Source organism: Zychaea mexicana (genome assembly GCF_025766255.1).
Source record: "Zychaea mexicana strain RSA 1403 chromosome Unknown BDB00scaffold_97, whole genome shotgun sequence".
In the NCBI taxonomy this organism is placed as follows: domain Eukaryota; kingdom Fungi; phylum Mucoromycota; class Mucoromycetes; order Mucorales; family Lichtheimiaceae; genus Zychaea; species Zychaea mexicana.
In genome coordinates this window covers 139,864-156,843 of record NW_026516760.1, presented here as the reverse complement: position 1 = coordinate 156,843, position 16,980 = coordinate 139,864, and the positions used below count along the sequence as shown (strand labels likewise).

Sequence of the window (16,980 nt, the reverse complement as noted above, 5' to 3'; positions counted from 1 at the left end):
CTTATGTAAACAAAACAGCGAGTGTGGTCTGTGCTGCAAGAAGCATCCTCCCAAAATTAAATCGACAAGACGCACTCTCAATAAACATTCCCGTTCCTTAGCTTTTCATCATCACGTTTACGCGTTTTTGAGAAGAGGGGGCAATAATTGCATCCATACAACCAACCAAGCCCTCGACTCGATAATCGGATAATAAACAGCATATATGCCTTATCTGCTATACCGTCTGCCCCACAAACTACAACTCGTAAACTACTTGTAAAAAAACATTGCTTCTCAAAGCCAATGCATGTTTTATTACATTCAGGGGGGGGCAACTCTGCAATTACACATATCTTTTGGCTGAGAGATGAACATTCACATGATTAACGAAGCTATCATATGTAGTGTCTATAGCACCCATTCTTATTGTTGTATGTGTGTACAAACACCTCTATGATCTTATAATAATATGTCATCATGGTGACGCGGAGCAAGCTAATAGTTGACAGCTCCAGTTTGTTTCTCAGTCCAGTTTTAGAGCAGAATACTTGACGTTGTTAGAATAATTGTGTCTTCCGATGACTGAACGAGCATGCAGAAATGTGGAAACATGAGATTCATGCTCATCGGATCAGGCTTCCGAACATGCGGCCGCTTCCGCAATGAGCAATTGGCCACGATCCTTCTCGGACCACCACCACCACAACAACAACAACAACAAGTCTCCACTGTAACTGCTCTCATTATCTGCAAAAGTTGTATAGTCGCTTAGCGGCTCTTCCATGTTGGCACCAAACGGCAGCCACGTTCTCTCAGCGGAGACGCACATGTATATTAAAAAAAAGGTGCACGGTTCTTAATCCCTCGTTCTGTGGTTCTGTGGCCCGTGGGTTTCCCTATTTATTAATATTTATCTATGCACGAGAAATTTCAACTAACAAGGGCGGGCGTATTGTCGGATCATGATTCTTACTCTCCTTTTCCGATATACATGATCCTAAAAGCAACAACGCATAATAGCACATACACCTTTTTGTTTGTTGTTGTGCTGAGCGTAAGAGAACTCGCTCTAGCTACGTAGTAGTATTAGTAGTAGGAATAGTAGAGTTAAATATATAAAAGGACGATGCTAATAAGACCAGAATGGGTAATGATTGGAGTTTTACGCACGATATAACCATGGGCAGTCGTGATTGAAATGAAATGGCAAAATAGCGGAAGGGGGTGCCGCATGACTTTGGTAATATGCGGCAGCGCAGGTACATTTTGTAGATCGATTCAATTCCTCTCTGCTGTTTCTGCTGCTGCTGCTGATGCTGCTGATGTTGCTGACTGGCACACCTTCCACCCCAACCCCCCTTTAATTTTTTGTTCCAACAATCAACAGGCTTCGCTTGTCCCTCTTTTCCCTTAATTCTTTTCTTTTTTTTCCTCTCTCTCTTTTTTTTCTACTTTCTAACATACTCTATAACTGCATCTTTACTTTGTCTCGATGCTTGAAGCGCGTAATGCAACTGTTGACAACAAGGCCACAGGCCTTTTACCAGTGCGAAGATGTCGTCAAAGAAGCTCATCAGCAATGCGTGAAAAAGAGGTTAGTAACCTTCAATGAATAGCCGGCAGTAAAGCAAAAAAGGACAGCAACAGCTCATCACATTTACACAATGATATTAATAGCAAAGCGACGATTCTGTTTGGCCCGCTGAAATAGAAGCCGCTTTTATTGAAGGTAATGTTTGAAAAATACACCTGAATGACATTGCTACACCACTTCATAGCGCTCATCTCTCGTTTAAACGTTTTGTTTATTCTTATTTGGGGAGGATAGCCTTGGAAAAAGTACCAAAGCTAGGTCGACGAAAGATCATGATTAAAGGCAAACCACATGGTATGTAAGCATTGCAATGCTCTCTTCTTCAATTAGATACTCGTTGTTTTCCTCTCATGAAACTAAGCCAACGATACTATATACAGGTCGAAACGAGCTGATTTCTGATTACATCTTCCGCAAGACGGGCAAAAGCCGGACAAGAAAACAAGTATCATCTCATCTACAAGTGCTAAAGAACACTCGAAGGAATGATCCAAAATGTGAGGGCATGCAAGCAAAATTGTCACAGTATACCCAGAAGTTACAGCGTCTAACCATCTTGTTTAGTTATGAGAATCATAGCATTGATGTATGATGAAGAAGAAAATAAAAAACCGTCCCTAGTTGTTACTCAGCACCACCATCGTCATCATCCCCATCACCATCACCATCATCATCAGCAGCAACAGCAGCTAGTTCCTCCGCTTCCGCACCATTCGGTACCGACAACGGCAATGCTGGGGAAACGACAAGAGCAGCTACGAGGGACAGCAATGATACCACCACCTCCGCAGCAACAGCAGCAGCAGCATATCCATATCAGCACGACAACAACATCGATGAAGATGGAAGCCATACGGCCAACGTATATATCACTCGGCCTCGATTGCAACCAAGACAGCTCTTACCATGTCCTTGCGCAGCTGGAGCACCGACACCCTTCGTTCCAGCACATTCCTACTGTCATGATGCCATCACCTTCCTATCGCTATGACGACGAAAACGACGAAGACAGTAACATGCTACAACATCTCACTACCAGCACACCTGATACTGAGTGCACGCTGCATGCTCAAGTGAATATGAACTTCCATTGGTATGCAACTGAATATACATATACAAGTGCGCTATTTTTGGAGACGACCGAACGCCGGACCATCGAGTGCACCACGTATATTTACTCTTTTGGCAACCCAGTCCTTGTCACCAATGAGATTCAACAAGGCTTATGGCTCAATAAGGACCAATACATGTATCATTTTGGAATTGCCAATCATTTCTTTGATTCATTTATGAAGGGCATTCAGCGCTCGTTGCGTGACTGGAACGAATTGGACTCGGCAATAGAGAACTTGTGGATTGTACAGCTGTTTACGGATATTTCAGCACCGTCTGCTGCAGCAGCAGACGAAATGGCGACGCCGGAAACACCAACAAGCACGCCACCCTCTCTGCGCATTGTATACCAGTTTAAAAGAGGACATGGCTCGATTGACATTGCTCGTGCCCATGATGACTTTTCAGGAAAATTCTAGCACCAGTTGCCGTTTTTACTGTTATAGCTCCTTTCATTTTCTTTTTATTTATCTTTTTTTTATCCTTATTTACACGATTATATACAGCCCTTACTACTTATTTTAAAGCTTTCCCATTCTTCTTCTTCTTCTTCTCCTGCCACTCCCAGATCCTCATTTCATTGTAAACCATTTATTCACAGATTAAGGTCACCCCAAACCATGTATGTAATCCCACCATCCAACCTATTAAAAATGTAATTTTTCCTTTTTTAAACCCTTCCGCCGAGCTACTCTGCTGCAGTTGGAGTTCGGACGAGAAGCATGCCAATTACCTGTGTACATAATGGTAAGATGCTCACGCAATACGTCCGTGGTTTATTGTTTGAGCAACTACTACTACTACTATTCTCATAGCGTTTGTGTGTTAAAAAGAAAAAAAGTTTAAAATGTTACAGGTGTGATCTAGAGCAGCACGGAAGCTCAATTCCGGCATTATTCTAGGGCTAGCAGTAGTGGTGATGTTAGTAGATAAAGACCACCTTGCAGAATCCCTATGGATTAAAAACTAACTTTTCGTTGTAGCTCTTTTTACTTACCATATTGGTTATACACATTAAAAAATTTGCCACTGCTCTCCTTTTTTTGCTATAAATGATCATGGTACTCTTATATATACATATGGGCACGATGTTAGTAAATTGATAAAATTGCAAGTATATGAAATCACTAATTGATCGCCACTTCTCCACATTCAACAATATATGCATATCTTCATCGTCGGTTTTGCGTGCATTTATTGTAGTTTTTACCATTAATTTATGTTAAAATACAATAAAGCTACATATTTGACAGTCTTACTTGCCTCACACTTTTTAAAAACATAGCATGTTGTGAATGTAACACAGTTATTAGTATCACAGACAATAGTTTTAAGTATATCTAGTTGACAAGCGAGTGTAGGAATAGAGAGGGGGCGCATCCACAATCGGTGCCTGAAAAAGGGGTATAGACCGCACAGGCCACAAAGTATGTAATTAATTTAAGCTCTTTTTGGCTCGTTTAGTACACAATCATGTCAAGGGTGCAGCATGTTGCAGCCTGCTTTTATTTTATTCTGCAATACTATCGATGCCGATAGCATTTCTTAAAAGTTTCACGTACGAAGCTATGATATGTTATTAGTACACTTACAGAAACAAGTTCTGCATGCTTTCCGGATCTTTCTCTTTATGTACCATCGACGATGAATAGAGAAACAAAAGTTGTACAATAAATACTTTTAATATGTAAGGGGTCATCGTAGAAGCAGCGTAATAACAAACTATTATTTAGAATAAAGTGTGCGATTTCCGGTCTTACAACGTAACTTAAAACATCATCTCGTATTTTGCGCCGTTTCTTTATGCTTGAAGAAACTTGTTAGGCTTGCAATGAAATATAAGTTAGTATTGCAAATATCTAACATAAAGAAACGTGGGCGTATGCTGTGAAGCATGGTGCACACAATCCGAGCCACGTTTATCAATATGTTTTGTTGTAAACCGGCGTGCATTAGCAAACTGAAGAGTCCCCATTATTCGTGCTGCAAACAAACCGGGTTCGTTATAGCGCTCTTATTTCAAAATTTGAAGAGCATAAAAAATAATCAGTTTATGTAGGGATCGCTTTATTATCGACTACAACTTCTACTAGTAAAGTAATCTTACCATCATGTGTATTAATGTCAGTAAAGACAGTAAAGACAGCAATATCAATCATACCAGTATAATTGAACGTTGTTAATAGTCCTACTATATGCACAAGTACCGCTAAGCTGCTCTGTGTAGTTATCATATAAAGTAGCGACTAGGTACTTGTCGTCCACATAATATATGACACCACCAACATTACCGATGTAGGGACTAATTCATGTAAATCTTAAAAATTACTGCTACAGTTATTTAGCTCTGAAGACTTTAGTATGGTAGCACTGTCATTGAGAAGAATACTATAGTACGAAATTCGAACATATCTCTTCTGATACAAAATAAACATGTGGTAAAAGAGTGAGTAAAAATATACAGATATTTATCCAATAGTCGCTTAAACCATGTTGCCTATGATAGCGTGATCGGGTGTTCATTGCTATTGTCAACCGCTCCATGCTGCTGTACTTAATCTCCCACAATACTTCTTTCGTCCTCCTTTTCGATTGTTTGACGTTGAATTTTACCGGTAAAATCATTTTCCTTTGTCCATTGTTTTCCAATCTGGGTTGCTCGCTTATGCTCGTAGACCCACACGGCCAAGGGCACAATAACCATGAGGCCGGTAGTAGCTCCGGTGATAATATAGTTATACATAATAACGTCGTCGTCGGATAGATCACTAACTTCAACCAGCAAGACACATGCAACAAATGTCGTAATTAGGAGAAATCCCCAGCCGATCGTTTGCCCGTACATGTTGAATCTAAAAACTTTGACGTGCTCCCATCTCCAAAGCACCATGTCTTGTTCTTGAAGATTTCCGTAGCGGTCAGTCCATCGATACTTGATACCAGGATACAATATTTGTCGAGCGATGACAAACGCTAATGGCCGGGTAGTAAACCATCGAGTTCGGACCGGAATTAAGCTGATGAGGAACATGCCACCGATAACAGCACTTACAGCCGAATCGCGTATTATCTCTGCTCTTGCATCACCTTTAATTTATATGAGAAACATGACATGAGTCTAATTGCAACGTAAGAAAAGTATAATGTCTCTTACCGCTAGAGATGGAAAGCGCGCCCGATATGATGAATGAAAGACCAATGATACAACCAAGGATGTCGATTCTTCTACGTCGTATAAACTCGTAGAGGACGTAAAGAAAAGGAGGTGCACCTGAAAGCACCAGAGAGTAGACTACACCAATTATGTTCCTTAGACCGTAATAAAGTGCAAGTGGGAGACCGATCTCAATCACCATCACGATAGCGACAGACACAATTCGGCGTATTACCCATTTGCGGCGATTTGGTATCTTGTTTCCAGGAACGAAACGTATGGGGGTCATAACAACGCGTTCTCCTTTTTTTCTGAAAGCTCCATCATAGACGAAGAGAATCAGGTCATTAAGCCTTCTGCCATCATATTTGTCTGAGCGCTTAGGTTTGAGCTGCGGGACCTCGGGAGAGTAAGTAGAGTGATCACCTTCTTGATTAATGGAATCCACGGAAGTTGCGGCACTGGTAGCCACATCGTTGTTCGCATTACAGGACGGCATAGTGCTATATTGGCTGAGCTAAAGCGCTTGGAATAAGGAAGTTTTTAAACTCTTGATTCAAGTGCTGCTATTTATTCATTTTATTCATCAAGAGTACGCTAGCCGAATTTGATGTTACATAACGCTTTCGGTGCAAGAGACTCTGCTCATCTCTGACAGCTTAATTTGGCTTCTGTTGACGTTTCTTTAGTACAAAGAGGACTTTCAGTGTTCTATGACGCACTTTACAATAACCAAAAGCTGTAGTGAACTGTCGATCTAATATGATTTGCACTTTCAATATCTCAAATATAACGATTTATAATATTCACTCTACGTTCAAGCATCGAATTATTACTCGAACAATAAACAATACGACTATTCCTATCGGAGGAATTTATTCCAGTGGAAAGCATACTCATTATATGCCGATATGACTCAAAGCATAACAAAACTACTCTTTGTTTTTTCTCTAGTAAAGGAACTGATGCGTGTACTGTATTGACAGTATTCTTTGAATCTGGTGATGACAGCGCGTCCGCTAACCCGGAAACCAAGGTTTCGTCTTGGCAGAACAATATATTTAGCATTAGCCAAGGCAAACAGACATATTATTCACCACCATATTATGGTGGCAAGAGCAATTTGTAGTATCATATGTTCACCCTGTTTTGGGTCCTCAACAAACACTCCATTTGTCGATCTCGCTTGGCACAAACAGCCATACTTTACGGTTATTTATTTACACAAGAACAATCACCGAAAACCAACTGTGAATACCTGGATTTCTATATACTTCTTTATCTTCTTTTCTTCAATGGAGCGTTACTTTTTTGAATATCGCTTTTCTTGATTGTTTTTAGAAAATATTCTCTTTGTTTATATAACAATGAACACCATATATCAATCATACACAAGTCCCATTGTGGAACCACCACCCTAATTCTTAGCATAAAATTCTTGTTATCTTTTTTTTAACAATTTATCGTCAGCTTTGACGTCTTTGTTGTTGTAAGCTACTTATTGATACCAAACTTACCATAGTATAAGCTGCTTTAGCGCAGCATTCCAAAGTTTGTCACCAATACTTATTTCTCTGCATTAACCTTTTATTAGCTTAGTTTTTCCAAAGAGTGCCTCACAGCCTTGACCAGTTCCGCATTGCGAGAAATATGGATATAAGCTCAGTCTGCAAACAGCAGTATTAGAAGAGTGCATAATAAAAATAGTCCAAAGATCCTTTTTCATGCTGTGTTACGTGATCGCTTCCTTTTTAGTAAGATTGTATTCCGCTTCCTTGTACTTTGGTTCTTCTGACGGGCTGCTTGCATGGTTAGTACAAAAACTGTTTGACCTGCCGCGAGCATATTACTTTGTTCGCCTTACACAATAAAAAGTGACATTAGTAACTAGATCGGGCTGTTGGCATTCGTAGTTCAGCTTCTACCAAACTCTTAACCTCCTTAGAAAAAGTACAACACCGTGTTCAGAGATTTTCCCCTGACCAAATCGACATCTTATCTGACTTTCTGACTCACTATATAAAAAGGTATGAGAGAAATTGCTGGGCGCATTTAGACAACGTCGTTCTGCTGAAAGCGATGCTGTTTTGCTGCTACCAGTGCATGTTTGCTGATCCATCATTCAATGGAAACGTCGGAACAGCGGTGAAATAACATGTAAGAGCCAAGTTCAACAGCAGCAGTGTATGAAAGAGTGTATTATACTTAATACGATGTTGTATCGATTATAGATATGAGACTGCTTAAGAAAATGAGAGAAAAAGTACCATTAGCACGTTTCTTACTGATTCTTGCGAGTACATGTTGGGATTATGGTTTGGATCAAATAGATTGCAAAAGGTCAAATCTTGTCAGTCGGACCATGTAGTAAAGATGCTCAGAAATTTTCGACCTGCTTTTACATACGACACGATGTACTGACCTTGCAGATAAGGTTGATTTCAGTAATCAGCGATATGAAAGTGTAGTTTTCACAATAAATACAAATAAGAGTATATTTTAATATTTATAAAATCTTTATAAAGGACACTGCTGTCAATAATAATATCTCCAGGGGAGTTAAAGTGACTCTTAATATTCTTGAGGAACTTTAAGATAATTATTAACTTTGATGGTTGAGCGTAGTCAAAGCGGCTTCACCTTTTCTTGGGAGGGCGAAAGGATCCGGCTGGAGAAGAAGTCCTTGTGTGAGAATCTGGAATAATGGAGGTGCAGAAACATTTCTGAACCAGGCTACTTTAAGTAGCTGTAGCAGCTCTTATTTCGCACCGAGGTGATTGAACCATTAAACTAATCAATGTAAGAGAAGGATAGAACGTATACAATCGATACTAAACGGAGATGTTAGAAAAAAGATAACAAAAGTCGATGCGACAGACAGACGAGCGAATTCGCAGTTCATGGCTTACTTGTAGGGATAGAACGAAACCGGGACTCGGGTCATGAATCGTATAGGTATTTTGAGCGATAGAAAACAGCTGTAATGATTGAAACGCCATGTAGTAAGAGCCGTGCCCCAGATTATGGTTGGCAAGTACAGCCGATACAGAAGAAGGAAAACAAACGGATCACCCAATAAATGTTACATAATCTTATATCACGTTTTATTAAGAGCCAGTATTCCAGCAAAAGGTGGCTATAATAGAACGTGCCATTTCTTTCACTTACACAACAAAGAATGATGTTTGATGACTTGGCATATGTAGCAAAGCAAAAGTACAATTTTATCCAGCTTTCTTATACATACATTAATAAACTTATCAGATCCTTACCCTTGGACTTAATATGTGCGATGATTGATCAAAGACAACTTTCGCCGACTCCTTATGTTTAGTTGTGTTGTCACTTCAAAAATATTCATTTCCTACTGAATATTAATAAAGAAGGATTTTTATTCATTCAATCGACGATCGTAAGCAGCATCTGCTGAGGCACTACTGATAAAATGAGCGTTTTACGCACGTTAGCTGTATGATACATATAAGCACAAAACTGTGTATGTTGCTTCAGCTTAACATGCAATTTGTCTATTTGCAAGTATACTCTTCTTATATCGCCATTTTTTTGTTCCACAAAAGCACACAAACCCGTTGCTGACAATGATCAGACTAAAACAGAGCACCACAGCAAGCAGAGCGGTATAGTGAAACAAATATATATGCACCATAGAAAAAGGCACTGACATGGTTGCTGACAGACAGCAAATAGTCTCATCAGGACACTTCTTTACACTGCTGCAGTTTACCGCGCATCTAAGCGAAGCAGTAGCAAAACCACTAAACCCTATCATTTTTTCTATTTAATGGCTCTATAAAAATCCTCGACTGCGCGTTTTGCCTTTTTCTTTTCTTTAGGGCTACCATCTTCATAGTCTAAGTAATGTACATGCATAACTAATATTTGTTATTGCTTCGGCGTATATTTGCGACACTTTTTACCTTCTTGAAGCCATCTCTATAGCTTAAGTGATGTACGTGCAGAATCAGTAACTCGTTACTGATCTGATGTATATCGCTACTTTCTTTCCTCAATTTTACCTTCTTCTTATGTAAGACTAGTGGCTCAAACGAAGCTGAGTAAGTCAAGAAAGTGTGCATAAAGGTATGTATACAAAACAATAGTGCAAGTCGCTAGTGGTGATAAATCATATTGTAAAGCGAATAGACCATCTTAATAGTACGAGTCGCAATCTGACCCGCAGCTCAAAACCTACCCGCGGGTTAAACACGGGCCAACGGGTCGGTTTGATGCTTTTCTGACCCATCGGTCAACCCGTCTAAGGGAGACTATTAATAGCAATATATTAATAAGAAAATAATTGTTTTTTTATATGTTATTAATTAACTTTTTTTAATAAAATAAAAGAAATTTAATTTTTATATGTTTTATTTTTATAACTATTAATTTAAATTTTTTGATTTTGTTATCAATAAATAATTTTTCTACCAATAAAGATTTTTATAAACAATATAATTATTTCTTAATATTATAGCAGCGGACCGGTAGGGAGCATGTCCCTCCTAGGCTAGAACTTTAGTTCGACGCCCGGAAGAATCTTTGATTCTAGAGCTTGACTAGAATAGAATAATATTATAAAATTTGTTATTTATAACAAAATTTATAAATATTGTTCATTTGCCTAACCCTTGATCCGACCCGTTGATGACCTGTTATGACCTGTGTATACATACATAAAATATGTATGAGGTACTTGTAATGAGTAGTCAATCTTCTTGTTGGGAAGCATCATTATATTAAAGATGTAGTTATTAATAATATGTCTGCTATAGAACTATAGCATAAGGTGTACTTATATTCTTTTAATTGTGGGATTATATTTCATATTCAAGAGTGGTGTAATAGGATAAGTAAGCTATAAGCAATATATGTAAAAGGAGTAAAGAAGCAGCAATAGTACAATGAGAACGGACAATAGAGGGTGGCAGTAAGAGACGAGATTTGACAAAAGACTGAAAAGGAATTGAGAAAAGAAAAACGAAGGAAGAAGGAGGAAGAAGTGAAAAGAAAAGGGAAAAGGATTAGGGGTATATAGGGAAGTCGATCTACAACCACACTTTAGCCATTATGCTTTCTTTCATGCATGTGAGCCCAAGCGATTTCTTTTGTGATAGCACAACAACACCCTTTACCTTCAAGAATAATCACACAAAACGTAGATGTTGCTAGCACTGCTAGGAATTTGCATGCCATCATCTTGGAGAGCTGTGTATATATATATGGAGTTTTGCACTTCCAGTGCTCAAGTTCAGGTTGATTATTAACACTTCCTTCATCACAATATCGAAATCAGTCTTGACCTGACCTAACCCATCCAATTGTGATCCCTATCCCCAAGTACCACCAGTTCCTTTTCCTTATTACAGAGCTGCTTATAAAACTGCTCCTATATCTTTATTACATACCGAGCGCCATCTGATTTTAACATCCACTACTAAATTCATCGCACAATGGCATCGAGCTCACAATGGCTTTTTATTTTCCCTCTTCTACATTCTGTCTCTTCTAATACTTATAACCAGGGCGTCTTTCTAAATACTGATACTACAGAGCTTTACTGACACAAATTAAATATGTACGATGAAAAACTGCAGCATACTCTTACAGACACTCGCAGAAGTCGGCCTCTTTTCCTTTTTCTTTGTCGTTACCTAGTTTAGTACTGTTCCTACCAGATTTTTCAGCATACCTTACAGTAGCTTACAGAGCACTCCCCTATTTTCCTTCTACCTATATGATATAGGTGTTGTGAGGCCAGCTGACAATGTGACTCTCTATTTTTCAGTCTTATTTCCCCTATTTGCAGTACCTACAATAAAAATATCTCTTTTTCGAGTTCGTGATTTTAGATTTTTTTGGGAGTGGCGATCTATCGAGTGGATTCCCATTCCTCTTTGATTTTATTGGATTTTCTCTCTTCAGTCGACGAGATGACGATTATTACATCGATATAGCAGACGACGATAGCTTCATAGTGCAGCACATCAGCTCATCCCCATCCCCATCCCATTTTTGACTCCGCTGCTACATCGCGCCATATGCTGAACTGATCAGGGAGGACAAGGAGCGTTATCTTGCTGAATTAGAGGTGTAGAAGTTACAAAAAGAGGAAGATCGCGAGTCTGTGAATGAAATCGACGACAATGACGGTGAAGAAGAAGAAGAAGAAGAAGGCAACGACGAGGGAAACCAAGACAATGATAATATTGATCAGTAGATCCTACAAAAAGATGGCCCACGAAAACGGAGACGCAATGACAGCGGCGACAGTGATGATGAAAGCCTGCTGCATAAGTATGAATCATTTGACAAAAGTGATAGTGACAACGAAGAACAGGGCTCAGAAAAGGATGAACACGTTCAGTTGTTACAGCATGTACGCAGATCACCAGCATCGGGCAAGCCAGGCAAGGCAATTTTAGCAAAGAGCAAAGCGAAGGCGAACAACAAAATAACTAGTGTCTATCCCGCCAAGAGCTAAATAAAGAAGACGAAAAAGAAGCACAAGCGAAGCAAGCAAGGAAAAAAACAAAAAGTGTAAGCTGGAGACAGCTTGATCGTTTCATTCCGTATCTTCTGCTTCATTTCATTATGCCACGAACACACTACTTTTATGTTTTAAATGACTTCTATACCTATATCTTGTAACAAAGCCTTTACTAAACTTGCTTTTTACATTCAAAAAAAAAAATTATATTCTATTTGTAGTGCCATTTCTAACTGCTTTCTGCTCAAATCCTAGGGGTGCAGGCTGTATACTTTCCCCCAACCTGTTATTTTTGAAAATACCTATTTATCTACTGTGTTATTTACCCACTCATGTGCCCTATATAGTATAATATGATGATATCATTGTGAGAAACATTTCTAATTATATGAAAAAAATTAATTTGGAATAATTAATTTCTAATATTATATTAATTTTTAATTTTTTTAAAATCTTAAAATAATATTATATTTTCATTTTAAGCTTATTTTTATTAAAATATAAATATTTAAATATAAATATACTTTTTTCACTATTTTTATATAATATGAAATCTAATATTTTAGCTTTTATTAAATGTTTCTCTTATAGTAGTATTAATAAGGTAGTATTATTATAATCTAAGCTAACATATTATTTGACATAATATCATTGCTATTATTAGCTAAGAAAACTAGTTAATAAAATACAGAATAAAATCAGAATAAAAAATTCAAGAAAAAAAAAATTGCATTTTACTGTTAGTGTTAATGTTCTGTGCAAAAAAATTTTGTTAAAAGATTTCGTGGCCTAATGGCGAAGGCGTTGCCCTCCGGAGGCAAAGATTGTGGGTTCGAGTCCCATCGAAATCGCTTCTAGGATTCTTGGTTTTGCGACGGGAAATGTATGATAGTGGTTTTTTTTGTCGCAGTATAATTGACCGGTCTTCAATAATTCCGTTTTGGTGGTTCATCACTTTTGTCACCACTATACGTTGACAATACAAATGATTACCCTTGTAACGAATAGCAGATAGTCAGGCGGGATTCCAAAGCACCGTAATTGTATGGTAGGATGTAGTTGTATCATATGGCAATCGCCGAGGCAGTTTATTGGAGATAAATATCCCACTCCATTACAAGCAATAAAGGGTATCTACAAACAACCCTCTAGCTTCTTATTGCCCTTTGTACCTACCCTTTATTATTGGCTACTGATCCATCCGCCAAAGCAACTCGACATTTTATCTTTTAAAATTGGTCTATCTGATGAACGGCGATTCCTTGAGCTGCGGGCACCTCATCAGCAAATTCTAGAGCGATTGATGATCGAGCAATCGTAAATTACTGTTGACCACACAATATAAACTACTTGATCTTGTATAACAAACGATCCATCTTCCGAGAAGCTTTTTTTTCTCAAACTACTAGTTTGAGCAATTAGCTTGGCTCAAGCAACTTCACGCTAACCATAGTATTGGTTTTGATACCGCGTTACACCTTTAATCAGTTTCAGCGAGTATAAGGATACTTGTGCTTCAATCTTCGTTGGATGTGGAGCATCAATGTCGCACACTGGAGCTGCTATTATGAACCTAATGGAAACGTTGGTATCTAACGCTAACAGTCAGTGGAAGTACATAACGGTTATTTGTTTTAATATATAAAAGTAGTGAGAGACAATATGGCAATGGTTGTAGTAACTTAGAATGGCACTTCTATTCCCGTTACCGAACAAATTCTTCGTCGTCTGATGTGCGTGCATTTGTGCTTATATTCTTAAAAAGTGTATGTCGATCCCACATCCCCCCCTTGCTTTACTGAGAAATAGTCAATCTTGTTAGGTTACTGGGTAAGTATAAGAAGAGCCCTGTACATTCAAAGATATCTATTCGCTCTAGATTTGTAGCTGACGCGCCCAACTTCTTCATACTATAAATTCTGCCGGTATCACCTTAATGTGACGCAGTAACTGCTTTATCCGATCCCTCTTTTAGAGGAACCTTAAGGGGAGCACAAGAGCAACCCCAAGCTTAAAAACTTCTTGTCATTTGATCCTTTATTCCACATAATATCTCAAAAGGCTTGAGACGTTGAGATGTACTTGATTGCATCAGTGCTACTACAACTTTGGGTGTTTCCATACCAGCTCATTCTACTGCTTTCAAGTTTCTATGCTAGTGTGCAACATGAGTGTCTTAATGCCAACATGAGCGAAAACCAGCATACTCGTTCTGATGCTCATACCGATGAGCTTCTTCATTAGCTTGGAAAAGCATATTCATCCCAATTGGTACATGGTAGCGACAGTAATATTTCTGCCTCGATGGTAGAATTTGAAGACAGACAATGAATGAAGCATGATACACCTTTTATTTAGGTTGCTGCGATTTGTGTTGATGATGTGGCAGTGACCTTTTTTTGTTCCTTCTAGAATTAACCATGCAACAATTAAAATGAATGTTGGTTCCAATATGCATTGCTGTCGATTTAGCTACTAAATGAACGGTGGCATTATCAGCAGAGCCCCATACAGCATTTTCATGTACATTCGAACCGAAAAGCGATGAACCTTCTCTAATGGTGTGATTGAGCATATGCATATACTTGTCCATATCTTCGCGTGTTCCTCCCATTCCAGTAAAGCTGCGAGAATGTATATATATATCGTATACTAGGCTGTCCACTTTGCACTTGAATAAACGAGAAAAAAAGGATGATAAGCGTAAGTAAAAAAGACGCCCCCATATGTACGGAAACATAATACAGCCCTAGGAAGAAAAATCCACTCTTTACCATTTGTGCATCAATGTCGCCTGAGACGGTAGTCAGATTAACCGAAATCTTTCTTTGTTGGTCCACCAATGCTTTGGACGAGGATGGATCACCAGTGTAGTCAAAGACTATTTTGCCTGTAGTAGAGCGAGCAGTGATCTGTGTTATAATTGGAATTTCTTGGATAGAGCAGCTGATATGTCCCGCATGCGTAGTGAGCTCCATGACATTTCCTGTGCTGTCCTATTATGTGTGTATAGTGTGTTGTAAAGACGAAAAATGTTGAGAAGTTTATCTTTATACAATGAACCGATGGGCCATCGATTGCAAACTAAAAGCTAAAAAAAACAACTAACCCAAATAGTAATGTTTCCATTGACTGTGCCAAGCTTGATACTCTCTGAGAAATGCATGCCATCGTCGATCTCTATGCTGCTCTCAGAAGTTTCAATGACAAGCTCGTCTAGTGCCGTAGGTGTTGGGAGTTCAACAAGGATATTCAAGACAGTACATAAAGGTCTTTCTGCAGTTGCATCAGCCTATATAAAAAAGGAAGAATAAGCTTTTTGGGTTTCTTGTAGTTTATCGTAAAGAAGGTCGAGTAAGAATACTTGCATCAATGAGGATAGCAATTCTATCGCTTTGTGTGATTTGCTTGATTTGGATTAGATCCAATTGACTGGCATCGGTCAATTTGAGGTCGAAGCGGACAGTTGGTTCGCTGACTTGATTGTTTACTTGCACTTGCACCAAACCACCCTGTTTCATATTGTGTTATTTTTCCACGTGAACTTTACTTCTGCACTAGTCTTGAAAAAACTACATAAAGTACGTCAACAACATACAATGACATGAAGACGATCGGTGATTTCGTGACCAACACGCAAATTGCTGTACAGGTTAGCGGCAATGGTGTGTGCTGATGACCAAGTTAGAGACGGTGCTATGGAACAAACGTCGATATGCTAATTTGCGCCGCATGTGCGAAAGACGATTTGAAAAACATCAGTAAAATAAAGGTTGAGGTAGTCGGCCAACGGAATTTTGCACATTCTTAGCATACCTTGAGCGGGTGCTCCTTTTCTGCATTTTGCGAGCCACACCAACATAGCAACAATGGAAAAATACAAAGTAGAAACACAAACGAAAATCCTTTGACTGAACAAGACGTGGCAAACCAGCTTTGCTTCTGACTATGATTAGCGCACGACTTATGCAATGATGCTACTTCTTGGTCAGGTGAAGCGAGCAATGGTTTTCGCTCTTCGGTGTCGTTGTTGCCATCGTGATGGTTATCTTCAGACATGACTCTTTGAATATCCACGAATTCCAAGGTTTAAAGAAGCATAAGATACAAAAGCCATTCTTTTATAACCATGACATCGGGAAGGGTTACACGAAATGCTAAGCAGCAGCGCGTCGGGCAATTGGTCATACGTGGAAGCGGATAAATAAAACAGGGAGCAGGAACTTTACAATTGAATCTCTTGGAGCGGTGTTTCACACATGAAGAGAACAGCATGACCGTGTATCTGGGCGAAGCCATTGATCCATACGTCTGTACCATTCCTTTTCTTCCGGTATATTGGTCCTAGGTCATGTCGGCCAATCCAAATTGAGAAAGCCCTTTGCTCCTGCGACGTTAACAACGTACCATATTTCTTTTCCTGCTTTCACCATGTTCTTTATATATGCACGATTACTATGCTACCTTTTTAGACGTATTGCAAATTAAAAGGCTACCCACCGTGGATTTTCATGAAAAACTTTTGCGAATCCAGTCATATTCTGGGGTTACGATAGATAAAACAAACGTCACACAACGATACTGGCGGGGCGAGTTACAAGGCATCAATGACGGGAGCAATAGGACAGCTTC

The 16,980-nt window shown here is 39.0% G+C and overlaps 3 protein-coding genes and 1 non-coding gene across 4 annotated transcripts; 2 read left to right on the top strand and 2 right to left on the bottom strand.

Moving 5' to 3' along the window:
• Positions 1-1,667: 1,667 nt before the first annotated feature.
• Positions 1,668-3,375, top strand: BDB00DRAFT_643044 (TEA/ATTS domain family-domain-containing protein). The gene is made up of 4 exons (XM_053118137.1): positions 1,668-1,711; positions 1,811-1,874; positions 1,957-2,073; positions 2,141-3,375. The coding sequence occupies exons 2-4, from the start codon at positions 1,868-1,870 to the stop codon at positions 3,106-3,108; spliced, it is 1,092 nt and encodes a 363-aa protein (XP_052975270.1). The 5' UTR covers positions 1,668-1,711; positions 1,811-1,867; the 3' UTR covers positions 3,109-3,375.
• A 1,868-nt stretch (positions 3,376-5,243) lies between these two features.
• Positions 5,244-6,132, bottom strand: BDB00DRAFT_771480 (uncharacterized protein; the record flags this gene model as incomplete). Its single annotated transcript, XM_053119967.1, has 2 exons — positions 5,244-5,776; positions 5,844-6,132. The coding sequence occupies 2 exons, from the start codon at positions 6,130-6,132 to the stop codon at positions 5,244-5,246; spliced, it is 822 nt and encodes a 273-aa protein (XP_052975269.1).
• Positions 6,133-13,126: 6,994 nt separating this feature from the next.
• Positions 13,127-13,199, top strand: BDB00DRAFT_t104. The gene has a single exon. It is a non-coding gene; the product is annotated as a tRNA-Arg (tRNA).
• Positions 13,200-14,702: 1,503 nt separating this feature from the next.
• Positions 14,703-16,407, bottom strand: BDB00DRAFT_876886 (uncharacterized protein; the record flags this gene model as incomplete). Its single annotated transcript, XM_053127535.1, has 6 exons — positions 14,703-14,756; positions 15,123-15,344; positions 15,458-15,624; positions 15,713-15,860; positions 15,947-16,066; positions 16,165-16,407. The coding sequence occupies 6 exons, from the start codon at positions 16,405-16,407 to the stop codon at positions 14,703-14,705; spliced, it is 954 nt and encodes a 317-aa protein (XP_052975268.1).
• Between the last annotated feature and the right edge of the window lie 573 nt (positions 16,408-16,980).

What these genes read in the sequence shown, in the direction of transcription:
- BDB00DRAFT_643044 (XM_053118137.1), top strand. An exon ending in TCGAAGGAATGATCCAAAAT is followed by an intron (nt 2,074 to 2,140) that starts GTGAGGGCATGC and finishes CATCTTGTTTAG; the next exon opens with TTATGAGAATCATAGCATTG.